The sequence below is a fragment of the Dermochelys coriacea genome, chromosome 1 (assembly GCF_009764565.3).
Source record: "Dermochelys coriacea isolate rDerCor1 chromosome 1, rDerCor1.pri.v4, whole genome shotgun sequence".
NCBI classification, from domain to species: domain Eukaryota; kingdom Metazoa; phylum Chordata; order Testudines; family Dermochelyidae; genus Dermochelys; species Dermochelys coriacea.
This window is the reverse complement of record NC_050068.2, coordinates 117,978,276-117,990,985: the sequence shown is the minus strand read 5'-3', so window position 1 is coordinate 117,990,985 and position 12,710 is coordinate 117,978,276. Positions and strand designations below refer to the sequence as shown.

General features: G+C 42.1%; 1 protein-coding gene across 1 annotated transcript in view; it reads left to right on the top strand.

The window, feature by feature from the left end:
• The window catches only part of NPAS2 (neuronal PAS domain protein 2), a 180,022-nt gene that overhangs the window by 95,421 nt on the left and 71,891 nt on the right, over window positions 1-12,710 (top strand). Inside the window, 2 exon segments of the mRNA XM_038387626.2 lie at window positions 4,560-4,581; window positions 4,583-4,649. Of these exon segments, the coding sequence (XP_038243554.1) occupies window positions 4,560-4,581; window positions 4,583-4,649 (89 nt within the window).

Below are 12,710 nucleotides of genomic sequence, written 5' to 3'. Positions count from 1 at the left end.
GCTCCCTTCTCCTGACACCAACAGACTTCTGACTGGAGGGGGGAAATATTCTTCTTAGCTTCTCTAAAAGTAGATGTAGGGAGCCAGTCTGTTCTCTCCTGGGGTATTGTGAAAGGGGGCTGTGACTCCTGCACACTGTGAGCCCTGAGTATGAAAAAGAATCAGCTTCTAAGGATAGGGGATAGAGGAGTTATCATATGAGAAGCTTGCCTGTGTGCCTCGGTACAGCCTGGTGTAGAGCTGGTGGGTTTGGAGTGGGGTTGTTTTCCCTGGATAATCCAACCTGCTACTAAGCCAGCATCCATAGTCGTTTCTCTCCCAGGTCTCAGTTTCTACTTCATCATGCCCACCACACCTTTTAACAGATGAAAATCCATCAGGGATTCTTTAAAAAAAAAAATGGAGAAAGTGAAGGTTCAAGGTTGCAAATTTAAATAATTTCTGTACAGAAAATATCTTAAAGAAAGATCACATGGCATACTTTCTGGCTTTAAAATATTGATCATTGTTTCTCTGGCACTTGGATCCATGTGCCATCACACCAAGTAGCCTGAAGGGTGGCGAAAGGAGCTCAGAACTAATGTGTGTGTATAGTGTAACACAGTGGGAAATTCTGACATTAAGGGCCAAATTTTTAAAATTGGTTTAATAAATTGTATTCAAAATATTTGCTTGCATAAATCTGGGGGACTTCTACCCAATGTGCACAAGCAAATACCAGTTTTTCATTTGCATAGGTGCAATTTTAGTTTGGTTTTAAGGCCATTTGCAAATTCGGTATAGAAGAGCATAATAAAGACAGCTGCTCAGTAGTGATGATGGCCAGAAATTGATTTTAAAATATATCTGAAGGGTGAATGTTTATTCTCATAAAAACGTGTCAGCTCTACCATTATATCTCAGTACTGATCTCTAACCCTTGCTGTTCCAATCTTTGGGGCCACTCTGAGCAAAAACTATACATGTGCTGAATTGTACCACTCTTCTGTGATGTGAGTAAACTTTAGAGACAGATCACCTCTTGCTGAAGAAATCCTGAGGTTAGGGTGGAATGCTGCAAATTTTGCCTTGCAGAGTTTTCACCATATTGTTCTACCAGAGGTGTGGGGTTTTCCCCCTGCCTCATACCCCATGAAATGGGCAGATGCTTCAGCCCCCACAAATCATAGATCCTTTGAGATCTTGGAAAATGATCTGGAAGTGTTGACCATTCAGTTGAAGGCTTTGTGCAGGCTCCAAGTTCCTGGTAGGATGGCAGTGGCTCTACAACCATACCCCTTTCAGCAGTTTGATTTGTCTTGCATATCCCAAGTTACACCTCCCTTAAAAACTACTTGCTTACAAAATCCGACATAGAAATACAAAAGTGTCACAGCACACTTTTACTGAAAAATTGCTTATGTTCTCACTTTTATCATATAATTATAAAATAAATCAATTGGAATATATATTGCACTTACATTTGTGTATAGTAAATAGAGCCGTATAAACAAGTCCTTATCTGTCTGAAATTTTAGTTTGTACTGACTTTGCTAGTGCTTTTTATGTAGCCTGTTGTAAAACTAGGCAAATATCTAGATGAGTTGATGTACCCCCTGGAAGACCTCTGCGTACCCCCAGGGGTACATGTATCTCTGGTTTAGAACCACTGCAATGGGGGAGATCTGCACACAGAGGGTTCCCTTATGCATGCACATCAGCATCAAATCAGGAACAAGACTAAGAGCACCAGAATACCTTGTCACTTGTAATCTAAGCTAATTTTGACAGTAGGGCACAGTTGCCAACTTTCACGTGGTAAATAAGCACCCCGACTTTCACAATAAACCATCAAGCTAATCTCATTTCAAAACAAGGCCAAAACAACCCAATCCCTAAGAACCGTAACACTCTATCTGACTAGATCCCCCGGTGTGCAGTCTGGCACTGTGGTGGGCCCTCTGTGCACTCCTGACTCTTTCCCCCACTTGCCCCTGCTTGCCCATTGTCCCTGCCTGCCCCCCTTTGTTCCTGCTTGCCTGGAGCCATTAAAAAAAAAAGAAGTAACAAGCTACAATAAGAGACAAGCCAAGCAAGAAACAAGCTACAAGCCAAAAACTAGCCACGAAGCAACTCAAAACAAGCCCAATTTCTGCATTTTTTTTTTTTTGCCAGTTTGGCATGTTTGCAGCAGGGACTGATTCTCATTTGATAAAGCCTCTTTACACTGCTCAGGCAGTGTATACACAGTTCTGGAACAGTGTAAATGGGCCACATCTCCAGAAGTGACAGTCCTCAGATAAAAACTCTTACATCATGACACCAACATAATTAAGTCACAAATGTCAAAATAATTGAGGAAAGAATTATAGTTAATCTGTTATTGCAGTGATGGTTCTCTTTTAATTAAATATGCCATAGACAAAATGATTTCATGCAAGATCGCACGATTGGGACATCTGAAAGTTTCATTATATCTGTTATTCTTTTACAGCTTCTTTGATCAGTGTATATACCTATTTAAAATGTGACAGTAATGATATATCTTTCTTTTTAGCTGCCCAAGGCAGAGTAAAGGAAGATGTTAATATGTACACTTTAAAAAATCAACTAAAGAACAACCACAGAGGAACTGAATAAGTGTAAATGGAGTAGCTGATAGCACCAATAATTTACTCAAAAAAGGCATTTTACTTTCTTTTACCTGATTGTTCTCTGTTTAGTAAACACCCTGTGATTGTATATAGAAGTTGGACTAAATTGCTATTGGTTTTGTACTCTTTAAGAAAGAAAGATTCTTTTCAGACAAAAATCCTTTAAAAGTTTAAATCAACAGTAGATATGCAACATACTACAAAACAGACAATTCAGTTTAAAAACATTGCTTTATCTCCACTGTATATGACGGTTTTATTTGTTGTATTCAATAGTATTTTCTCTTACATTTGGCTTTCTAAACCAATCATTTAGTTATAACAGAAAAACAGATCAATTTTCAGATTTCCTGCTCAGTAAATAGTCTCTTTCTATTAATCCAAGGAAGCTTGGCAAAATTCAAATAATTCTTCCAGAAATTGATTTTTAAAATATGCCATTTTTTCCATGCTAGTATCTACTGTAAAATATTCTGCATTTTGCAGGGTACATAATAAAGAGCTGATTGGAGCTGATCCTTTTTTTCTCAGCCATCTGCTGAACATTCTGGGCCGGTAAAGCCACTGCATTGTGATATCAAGACAACCCCAGCAATACTGAAAAAGTTAATTTAGTGGAAACAGACTGCTGCAGCTCCACTGATAAAAGCACTAACCTGTGCTTGTGTGGGTGCTTTGATTTACTTCCATGAGACACTTCACGCGGATGCTATTATATGTTTACTGCCTTTTAAATCATTCAGCCATTTTTTTTTGTGGTCAGTCTCTTGAAACAGAGAGAACGTGGCGTTAAGTGCTCTATAAATGTTGATAGATTAGGTTAATCAGAGTAGTGTAGAGAGGCCACATTTACCCTCTACCCAACCAGTGTTAGCGCTCAAGTGTACTTTTATTAGAGCTGGGTGAATACTGGACAGATTATTAGGCAAATATGTATAAAATTTTGAGAAATGAATCAAATAATTTATCTGACAAATACATCCTTACATTACTTAGCCACCGAGGTCCATAATGTACCAATACTAATTGGAAATGTTATTTGAAATAAATTATTCAACAAATGTGATTCAATCAGCTCTCATTTGGGTTCAGTCTTAACTACAGAGCCATGATTTATAATTATCATACACTTGCACTTCTCCAAGTGAAAACTTACAAAGGACAAATGCCCTAGGAGTATTTATTGGACGGTGCTTCCATGTGACAGAACAGAATGCCACCATCAAACCACCAGACAGGTTCACAGTCAGATTTTATTTTAAAGGATAGGAGATTGCATTTCCAACTGGTTTTTTTTTGAGTGGAGCTCTGGTTTGCTCCCCGCATCCTCTGGCCTGCATTGCACTGTGGAGCTGGCTGGAGATGCTGTGAGGAGAGAAGCTCCATCACAAGAGATGCTGTTATAAATTGTACATTCAACCTGTGCACCAAGCAACTGGGGGAGTGATTGTGGTTTCTAAGGCACAGTCCTCCAGCTTCCTCGAGGATGCTTTTTCACTGTCCTTACTCAGCGTTGTGGCTGTAGGCCAAAATCTAGCCCTTGGTCATTCCCATCCTAAGTCTGAAACTCAGTAAACCGCAACTACATATTTGATATATGCTAATCCTCATGCTGATTTTACTTTTATTTTATTCAATATTCACCTAGGTAACACACTGATTGAAAACAATGGTCATTTGACTGCAAACTCCTATTGAAGACAATAGGGTTTGGCTGAATAAAAATTGAGTAAGGACCTCCGGACATGGCCCAATGAGGATATTATCTATATTCTTGTATTGCATGCATGTCCAGTGCTTGAAAATCTCTATTCATTTCAAGTTATACAAAATATTTACATCCCTTAGCAGCATTTGTATATAGTTTTGCAAAATATACTTTTCTTTGGATTTTTAAAAAAAATTGTAATGTTGTTATTTGTTTAGAAGTCTCAGCACAGACAGAGATTTGAAGTTCAACAAGACTGGAAGCCTTCGTTTCTCAGCAATGAAGAATTCACCCAGCTGATGTTGGAGGTAAAAATGCATATAATTTTGCTATGGATGTGCACATTGTTCTAGAGCAACAATACGTCTGTGATCCCAAAAAGAGAAGAACTTTAGATTTTATTGTACTTGACCATAAAGCAGAGCCACCATGAAACAAAAAGACTGGAAACCAATATGGGTTCCATTTCATGCTTGGACACTGCAATAACTGAAGTACTGCAGTCAATAAAAATCCATTTTTAAAAATGCAACAGACACACATTAAATGTAATACATAAAATAAATTCAAATTATGATATACATTTTATTGCTACAAATATAAGATAGGGAAAGGGAAAGCTTGCCATATCTCTCCTTTTTTGTATTATATTATTATTTTTTATTTAACATTTATACTGCATTGGCACCTACAGGTCATCCATGCCAAAACCCTATTGTGCTAGGTATTATACAAACATAGAAAATGACAGCCCCTGTTGACTTGACACCATTAATACTGCCAGTGCAATCATTTCCAAAGTTCCTATCAAAGACATCTTATTATAATAGGGACAAGCACTTTGCACTTATATTCTATAAATCACATTTAAATATACCATAGGATTCTAAAACTAGCAGAGATTTTTAGGGAAATGACTCTGATGTTTGTGTAGGTTTGATATGAAATCCAAATGAGCTGCCAAAATGTAATGTTCTATCTTGTAAATAACTACAACTTGTTAATTGTCTTTTCCTACTAAAAATGTAAAGGTTATTTGTTTTGGAGTGTCATTTAATAACATGTTTTCACTGCTTATTTGTTTTCTCTGCTGTGATTTATGAATATTAGTATGAAGAAAAAAGTGTGAATGGACATGATTCACTGTATGGTGCAGGGAGATGCAAATAGTCAGCAGGAGCAACTTTCCTATGCTGCGAGTGGATAGCTGTAAATTCTCTCGGAGGCTCCACTTTTTGGTCACCATTACCTTTTAGTTTTTCATGATACATTTCTTCTTGTTAAATATTTAACTTCCTTTCTGTTAATGCACATGCTTTGAAGCAAATGGAAATAATTAACTAATAGTTTTGTTTGATACAGCTGTTAGTTTGCATCTATTGTATCTGTCTTTCATTTTTCTATGGCACTCGTGAATGTTGCAAGCGAGTTTTTAAGAGACACTTCATTTGCACTTGCCTGACATAATGTAGATTCTCATTGCACAGGAATTTACACACATAACTGCCTTCACATTGAATTAAAAATATTCCGTTGAGGTGGAAACAAATGAATGGGCAAATGACTTGGGTACTTCTTCAAGTGCTCGTCCCTGTGGGTATTCTCTGTGGGTTGGAATGCATTCCATGTGCCTGAGACCGGAAGATTTTTCAGTAGCAGTGTCCACCAGTCTGTGCCTGCACCCTTCCTCACCTCTTGCTCTAAACTGAGGGTACAAGGGGTGCTGCGGAACGACCACCTCTCCAGTTCCTTTCTACCACTTGTGGTCTGAGAGAGAACCCCTCAGTGTTTGCAGCTTTTTGCTAGTGTTCCCACTCAAACTTTCTTGTATTGTAATTTGGTTTTCTTTTTTCTTAGATACAGTGGGGATGCCACTTGATACCAACCCTGATATCAACACTTCCAGTTAATACCAACATTTTGCCAGGAACTAATCCCATCCCATCCCATCGACTTCAGTGTTAACAGGATTTGGATATTGGCAGTAACATGTCACTTATTGAGAACTTCTTTTAGAAGAAAGGCCCTGACTCAGGCAGGTTTGTGAGGCTGGAGCCAGAGAAGGAAGGGCTGGGACATGCCTTCCTTGGCTGCAGCCCCACAAACCTGCCTGCACTCAGGGCCCACACAGGAGGTAAGGGGATGGGGGCCCCATCTCCGCCCAGTGGGGGAGCCCCTGCTGGAGTAGTGATGCTGCTGGCTGGATTGGGAGCTGTGGGAAAAGGAAGCAGCTGCAGTCCAGATGCCAGGGTTTTCAGCTGAGAGCTCACAGAACTGCATGGTACCTCTCTCTGCTGCTGCCCTGCCCTCAGCTTCCCCTCCTCCTGGAAAGCCCTGGGATCCAGGCTGCAGCCCCCTCTCCCCACAGCTGTTGTGCCTGCAGGCAGATTGGTGGGGCTGCAGCAAGGGAAGGCACGTCATTGCCAATATCTGACACCCCCAGCTAGTGCACTCTAACTCTGAAAATGGTGGAGAAAAAGTACTTTGCCCCAGCCAGCGGAGTGGGACTCTTGTGTTCCCACCCCATCCTGAACTCTGTAGTGGTCCAGGTCAGGGAGGCATTAGCCAGGGTCCATGGGTGCAATTGCACCCTCAGAAATCATACCCAAATTCACTTGCATTTGGCACAGGACCTCTATCTCAGGTTTGGTCTAGCCACCACTTTGTCCAGATGGGCCAAATTTGCATGAGTGGCATTGCAGCCCGGTATCTGGGGGAAAAGCAACAGGTTGCAATGCCTGGAGTGGGAAGCTCGGCCCAGCCCCATGGAACAGAAACTCCCACTATGGGGTGAGTGTAGGGTGGGTTCACTGTCCAGCCAACCTCTCCCTGGGACCCCCCACCCCTCCTAACCGGGACTTCAGGTAAATCTAGAAAGGTCCACTTCAGGCTCCACACAAGTTTTAGAATTTAACAGGGTGAATCTGATCTCGATTTTGGGCAAGGCATACTTAAGTCAGGATATATTCCTCACAATGGGGAATCTCACCAGCTAACTTCGACTCATCCCCTTGACAGCAGTCTGATCCTGCCTGGTCCTTCTAGACCATATGAATTCATCTACGTCAGGGATTCTCAACCAGGAGTCTGGGGCCCCATGGAGGACAGTGAGTAGGTTCAGGGAGTCCGCCAAGCAGAGCCGGTATTAGATTTGCTGGGGCCCAGGGCAGAAATCATAGAATCATAGAATATCAGGGTTGGGAAGGACCTCAGGAGGTCATCTAGTCCAACCCCCTGCTCAAAGCAGGACCAATCCCCAACTAAATCATCCCAGCCAGGGCTTTGTCAAGCCTGACCTTAAAAACCTCTAAGGAAGGATTCCACCACCTCCTTAGGTAACCCATTCCAGTGCTTCACCACCCTCCTAGTGAAAAAGTTTTTCCTAATATCCAACCTAAACGTCCCCCACTGTAACTTGAGACCATTACTCCTTGCTCTATCATCTGGTACCATTGAGAACAGTCTAGATCCATCCTCTTTGGAACCCCCTTTCAGGTAGTTGAAAGCAGCTATCAAATCCCCCCCATTCTTCCCTTCTGCAGACTACAATCCCAGTTCCCTCAGCCTCTCTTCATAAGTCGTGCTCCAGCCCCTAATCCTTTTTGTTGCCCTCCGCTGGACGTTTTCCAATTTTTCCACATCCTTCTTGTAGTGTGGGGCCCAAAACTGGACACAGAACTTCAGATGAGGTCTCACCAATGCTGAATAGAGGGGACTGATCACGTCCCTCGCTCTGCTGGCAATGCTCCTACTTATACAGCCCAAAATGCTGTTAGCCTTCTCGGAAACAAGGGCACACTCTTGACTCATATCCAGTTTCTCATCCACTGTAACCCCTAGGTCCTTTTCTGCAGAACTGCTGCCTAGTCACTCGGTCCCTAGTCTGTAGCGGTGCATGGGATCTTCCTTCCTAAGTGCAGGACTCTGCACTTGTCCTTGTTGAACCTCATCAGATTTCTTTGGCCCAATCCTCTAATTTGTCTAGGGCCCTCTGTATCCTATCCCTACCCTCCAGCATATCTACCTCTCCTCCCAGTTTAGTGTCATCTGCAAACTTGCTGAGGGTGCAATCCACATCATCCTCCAGATCATTAATGAAGATATTGAACAAAACCGACCCCAGGACCAACCCTTGGGGCACTCTGCTTGATACCGGCTGCCAACTAGACATGGAGCCATTGATGGCTACCCTTTGAGTTTGATGATCTAGCCAGCTTTCTATCCACCTTATAGTCCATTCATCCAGCCCATAGTTCTTTAACTTGCTGGCAAGGAGACCGTATCAAAAGCTTTGCTAAAGTCAAGGCATAACTTTCTCCTCATCCACAGAGCCAGTTATCTCATCATTGAAGGCTATTAGGTTAGTCAGGCTTCACTTGCCCTTGGTGAATCAATGCTGACTGTTCCTGATCACTTTCCTCTCCTTGAAGTGCTTCAAAATTGATTCCTTGAGGACCTGGTCCATGAAAGCCAAACCCCCACCACTTGGGGCTGATGTCTGGGGCCCTGAGGCCTATCACCCAGGGCTGAAGCCTAAGCCTGAGCAATTTAGCTTCACGCAGCCTCCTGTGGCATGGGACCCCAGGCTGTTATCCTGCTTGCTACCCCCTAACACTGGCCTGGCTTTTATATGCAGAAAAACAGTTGTTGTGGCACAGTTGGGCCATGGAGTTTGCATAGCATGTTGAAGGGGGCCTGAGAAAGAAAAAGGCTGAGAACCCCTGATCTACATGATACCCTTCTCAAGTCTGTACCTCTGGTGCCTTCAGGCATGTTTTGGATGGTTTACACTCCAAGTAGGAACACCCTTGACAAATGAGTCTTGCTTCCTCAGAATATCCTAATGTCATTCACCTGGTGGGAAATCAAAGACACTGTCTGCATAGGGGTTCTTTATTCCCCTACCACCCAAAAAGACATTATTATGGGTGCCTCCATGCTAGACTGAGAAACTAACCTGGATGACCATCTAGCCCAGGGCTCCTTCATTTTACAATAAACCAAACGGCATAACAATCTTTTCAAGCTTTGGACAGCGCACAAAGCTTGCGAGAGGTTTCTTCCCTTCATCTGTATTACACATGTTGAACTCATGTCAGACAATGTGACTACAATATTTTATAAACAAACAAGGAAGAGTGAAGTCTGCCCCACTCTGCATGGAAGCAATCAAACTCTGGAACTGGTCCATCCAGCATCAGATCCCCATCTCAGCAGTACACCTACTGACAATAATGAACGCCTTGGAAGACAGCCTCTGCAGGCTTTTTCCACAAAGATCACAAGTGGAGGTCCACCCTTTAGACATGCAGTACTTCTTCTGGTAGTGGAGCTCTCTCCATCCTGGGATGTCTTTGTGACCCACACCAAGAAAGTGTCTAGCATAATGCTCCTAAGCTGCCCACAGGCACAACTCCAGAGGGATTCCTTCTTATAGTGATTGGACCCACTAAAGTACATCTTCCCTCCCATTCCCTTATTCCCTGGTGTCCTCAGGAAGATCAAGCAGGATGAGACAACAGTAATCCTGTTAGCACCTTGCTGTCCAAGAAAACTTAGGTTCACCACCATACCACCGGTGGCCTCTCGCCCAGGCATACACTTGCAACCAGAGCACGGGAAGATGCCTTGCACAAGCACAGGCCAACAGACACTGCTACTGAAATATCTTCTAGTCTTAGGCACAAGGAGCGCATGCGCACTCACAATGAATACCCATTGGGACCACACATCTTGAAGAATTCCAGTTAGTACAAGATAAGTAACCTTCCTTTTTTGCAGACTTTTCTTGTATGGTAGTTACCAATAGAAGATAGCACTATGATTCTTCATGAGCCGGTGCTCTGTAGATCTTTGGAGGTCCTGTTGAACTGTTCTCTCTCTCTCGCGCTCCTCTCTCTCTCTCTCTCTCTCCTCACCCAAACAAGTTCTAACTTATTGATGTTTGGACAAGACTCTGTTTAAAAATATTCTTGCCCCCCCTATAAAGCTTGCTTATTGCAAGCAATGGCTCAAAACCCCAAAGTGTCTTTGACTGCAGTGAAATGGCTGCTATCTGATAATGACTGATCTGCACCACTCTTGAGAGCATGAAACAGAAGCTGCTAAAGTGGGACTTGAAACAGTACACAGCAAGATCAAGACCATGGAGATAGGAGGAGAGCGCTATCAACACTGGCAGATGTGAAATTGAAGGCAAAGAGTACGAAAGAGATGATGACTTAGTCTATCTTGGAAGTACAATATCTGCCAAGGGCCATCTCACTAAAGAAAGAAGGCAAGAAACAGTAAAGCGAGAAGTTCATTTTACCTGTTTGTCAATCAGCTGGAAGGAGTAAGAAGATGTATCTTACTCACTCAAAGAGATTGTATAATGCTATTGTCCTTCCAACACGACTTGTCTACACCTCAGAAATGTGGCAGATGTCGTAGCACACAACAGAAAGCTGAATGGATTCCACCACGTGTTTAAGAAGAATCGTGGAATTCATTGGAAAGGACTGTGAAAACAATGTGGAAGTGTGGTGTCCCCTGGTGCAGCAGACTGTGGACTCAATAATTAGGCAGGCACTGCACAGTGGTTTCGCCATGTTGTTATGCGACCCTGTGGCAGAAGCACAAGGTACCTCTTAGATTGGATTCCACCTGGAGGGAAGAGAAAGGCTGGAGGACAAAGAATGACCTATCACAGGAAGATTGAAAAGGATGCTGCCATCATGGAGACATCCTGTGAAGGAATCAAACACCTTACTCTGGACAGACAGTGACGGGGAAAAATGGTTTACCTCATGTGCCAGTAGGGCACAGGAGATTATAAGTCTAAGTTTAAACGCCATGGGAATTAGGTTGTTGACTTAGGAGGGAACAGTATTAATTTCTATCTGTACAATTGTAATTTTTACAGCTGAATAATCTTTGATGAGAGAGACACCGTATTAATGTTAGATGGACTATTTTCAAGTAAATAAAATAAAATTATATATGCATACGTTAATTTGATTTCCCTCACAGAATTATAATGTGAGTTAATTTGTATGATTTGCAATCAGATGTTAAATAAAGACTTAATTCAAAACACCTCACCATAGTAACAGGCATAACCCAGCAACCCCATTGCTTGCAAAAAGCAAGCTATGGCTCAAAAACCCCAAAGTGTCTTTGACTGCAGTGAAATGGCTGCTATCTTGATAATGACCTGATCCTGCACCACTCTTGAGAGCATGAAAACAGAAGCTGCTAAAGTGGGACTTTGAAACAGTACACAGAAGATCAAGACCATGGAGATAGAGAGAGCGCTATCAACACTGGCAGATGTGAAATTGAAGGCAAAGAGTACGAAAGAGATGATGACTTAGTCTATCTTGGAAGTACATATCTGCCAAGGGCCATCTCACTAAAGAAATGAAGGCAAGAAACAGTAAAGCGAGAAGTTCATTTTCCTGTTTGTCACATCAGCTGGAGAGTAAGAGATGTATCTTACTCACTACAAAGAGATTGTATAATGCTATTGTCCTTCCAACACGACTGTCTACACCTCAGAAATGTGGCAGATGTCGTAGCACACAACAGAAAGCTGAATGGATTCCACCACGTTGTTTAAGAAGAATCCTGGGAATTCATTGGAAAGACTGTGAAACAATGTGGAAGTGTGGTGCCCCTGGTGCAGCAGACTGTGGACTCAATAATTAGGCAGGCACTGCCACAGTGGTTTCGCCATGTTGTTATGCGACCCTGTGGCAGAAGCACAAGGTACCTCTTAGATTGGATTCCACCTGGAGGGAAGAGAAAGGCTGGAGGACAAAGAATGACCTATCACAGGAAGATTGAAAAGGATGCTGCCATCATGGAGACATCCTGTGAAGGAATCAAACACCTTACTCTGGACAGACAGTGACGGGGAAAAATGGTTTACCTCATGTGCCAGTAGGGCACAGGAGATTATAAGTCTAAGTTTAAACGCCATGGGAATTAGGTTGTTGACTTAGGAGGGAACAGTATTAATTTCTATCTGTACAATTGTAATTTTTACAGCTGAATAATCTTTGATGAGAGAGACACCGTATTAATGTTAGATGGACTATTTTCAAGTAAATAAAATAAAATTATATATGCATACGTTAATTTGATTTCCCTCACAGAATTATAATGTGAGTTAATTTGTATGATTTGCATCAGATGTTAAATAAAGACTTAATTCAAAACACCTCACCATAGTAACAGGCATAACCCAGCTGCCCTGCCATGCCACTGTTCTCCTTCATGGGTTAATTGCTATAATGCTTTAGAAAATATTTAAATGTATGACAGAAAAATATTATCTGCACCTAAATTTAACAGAACCAAACTAGCTATACGAGCTAGTGAACATA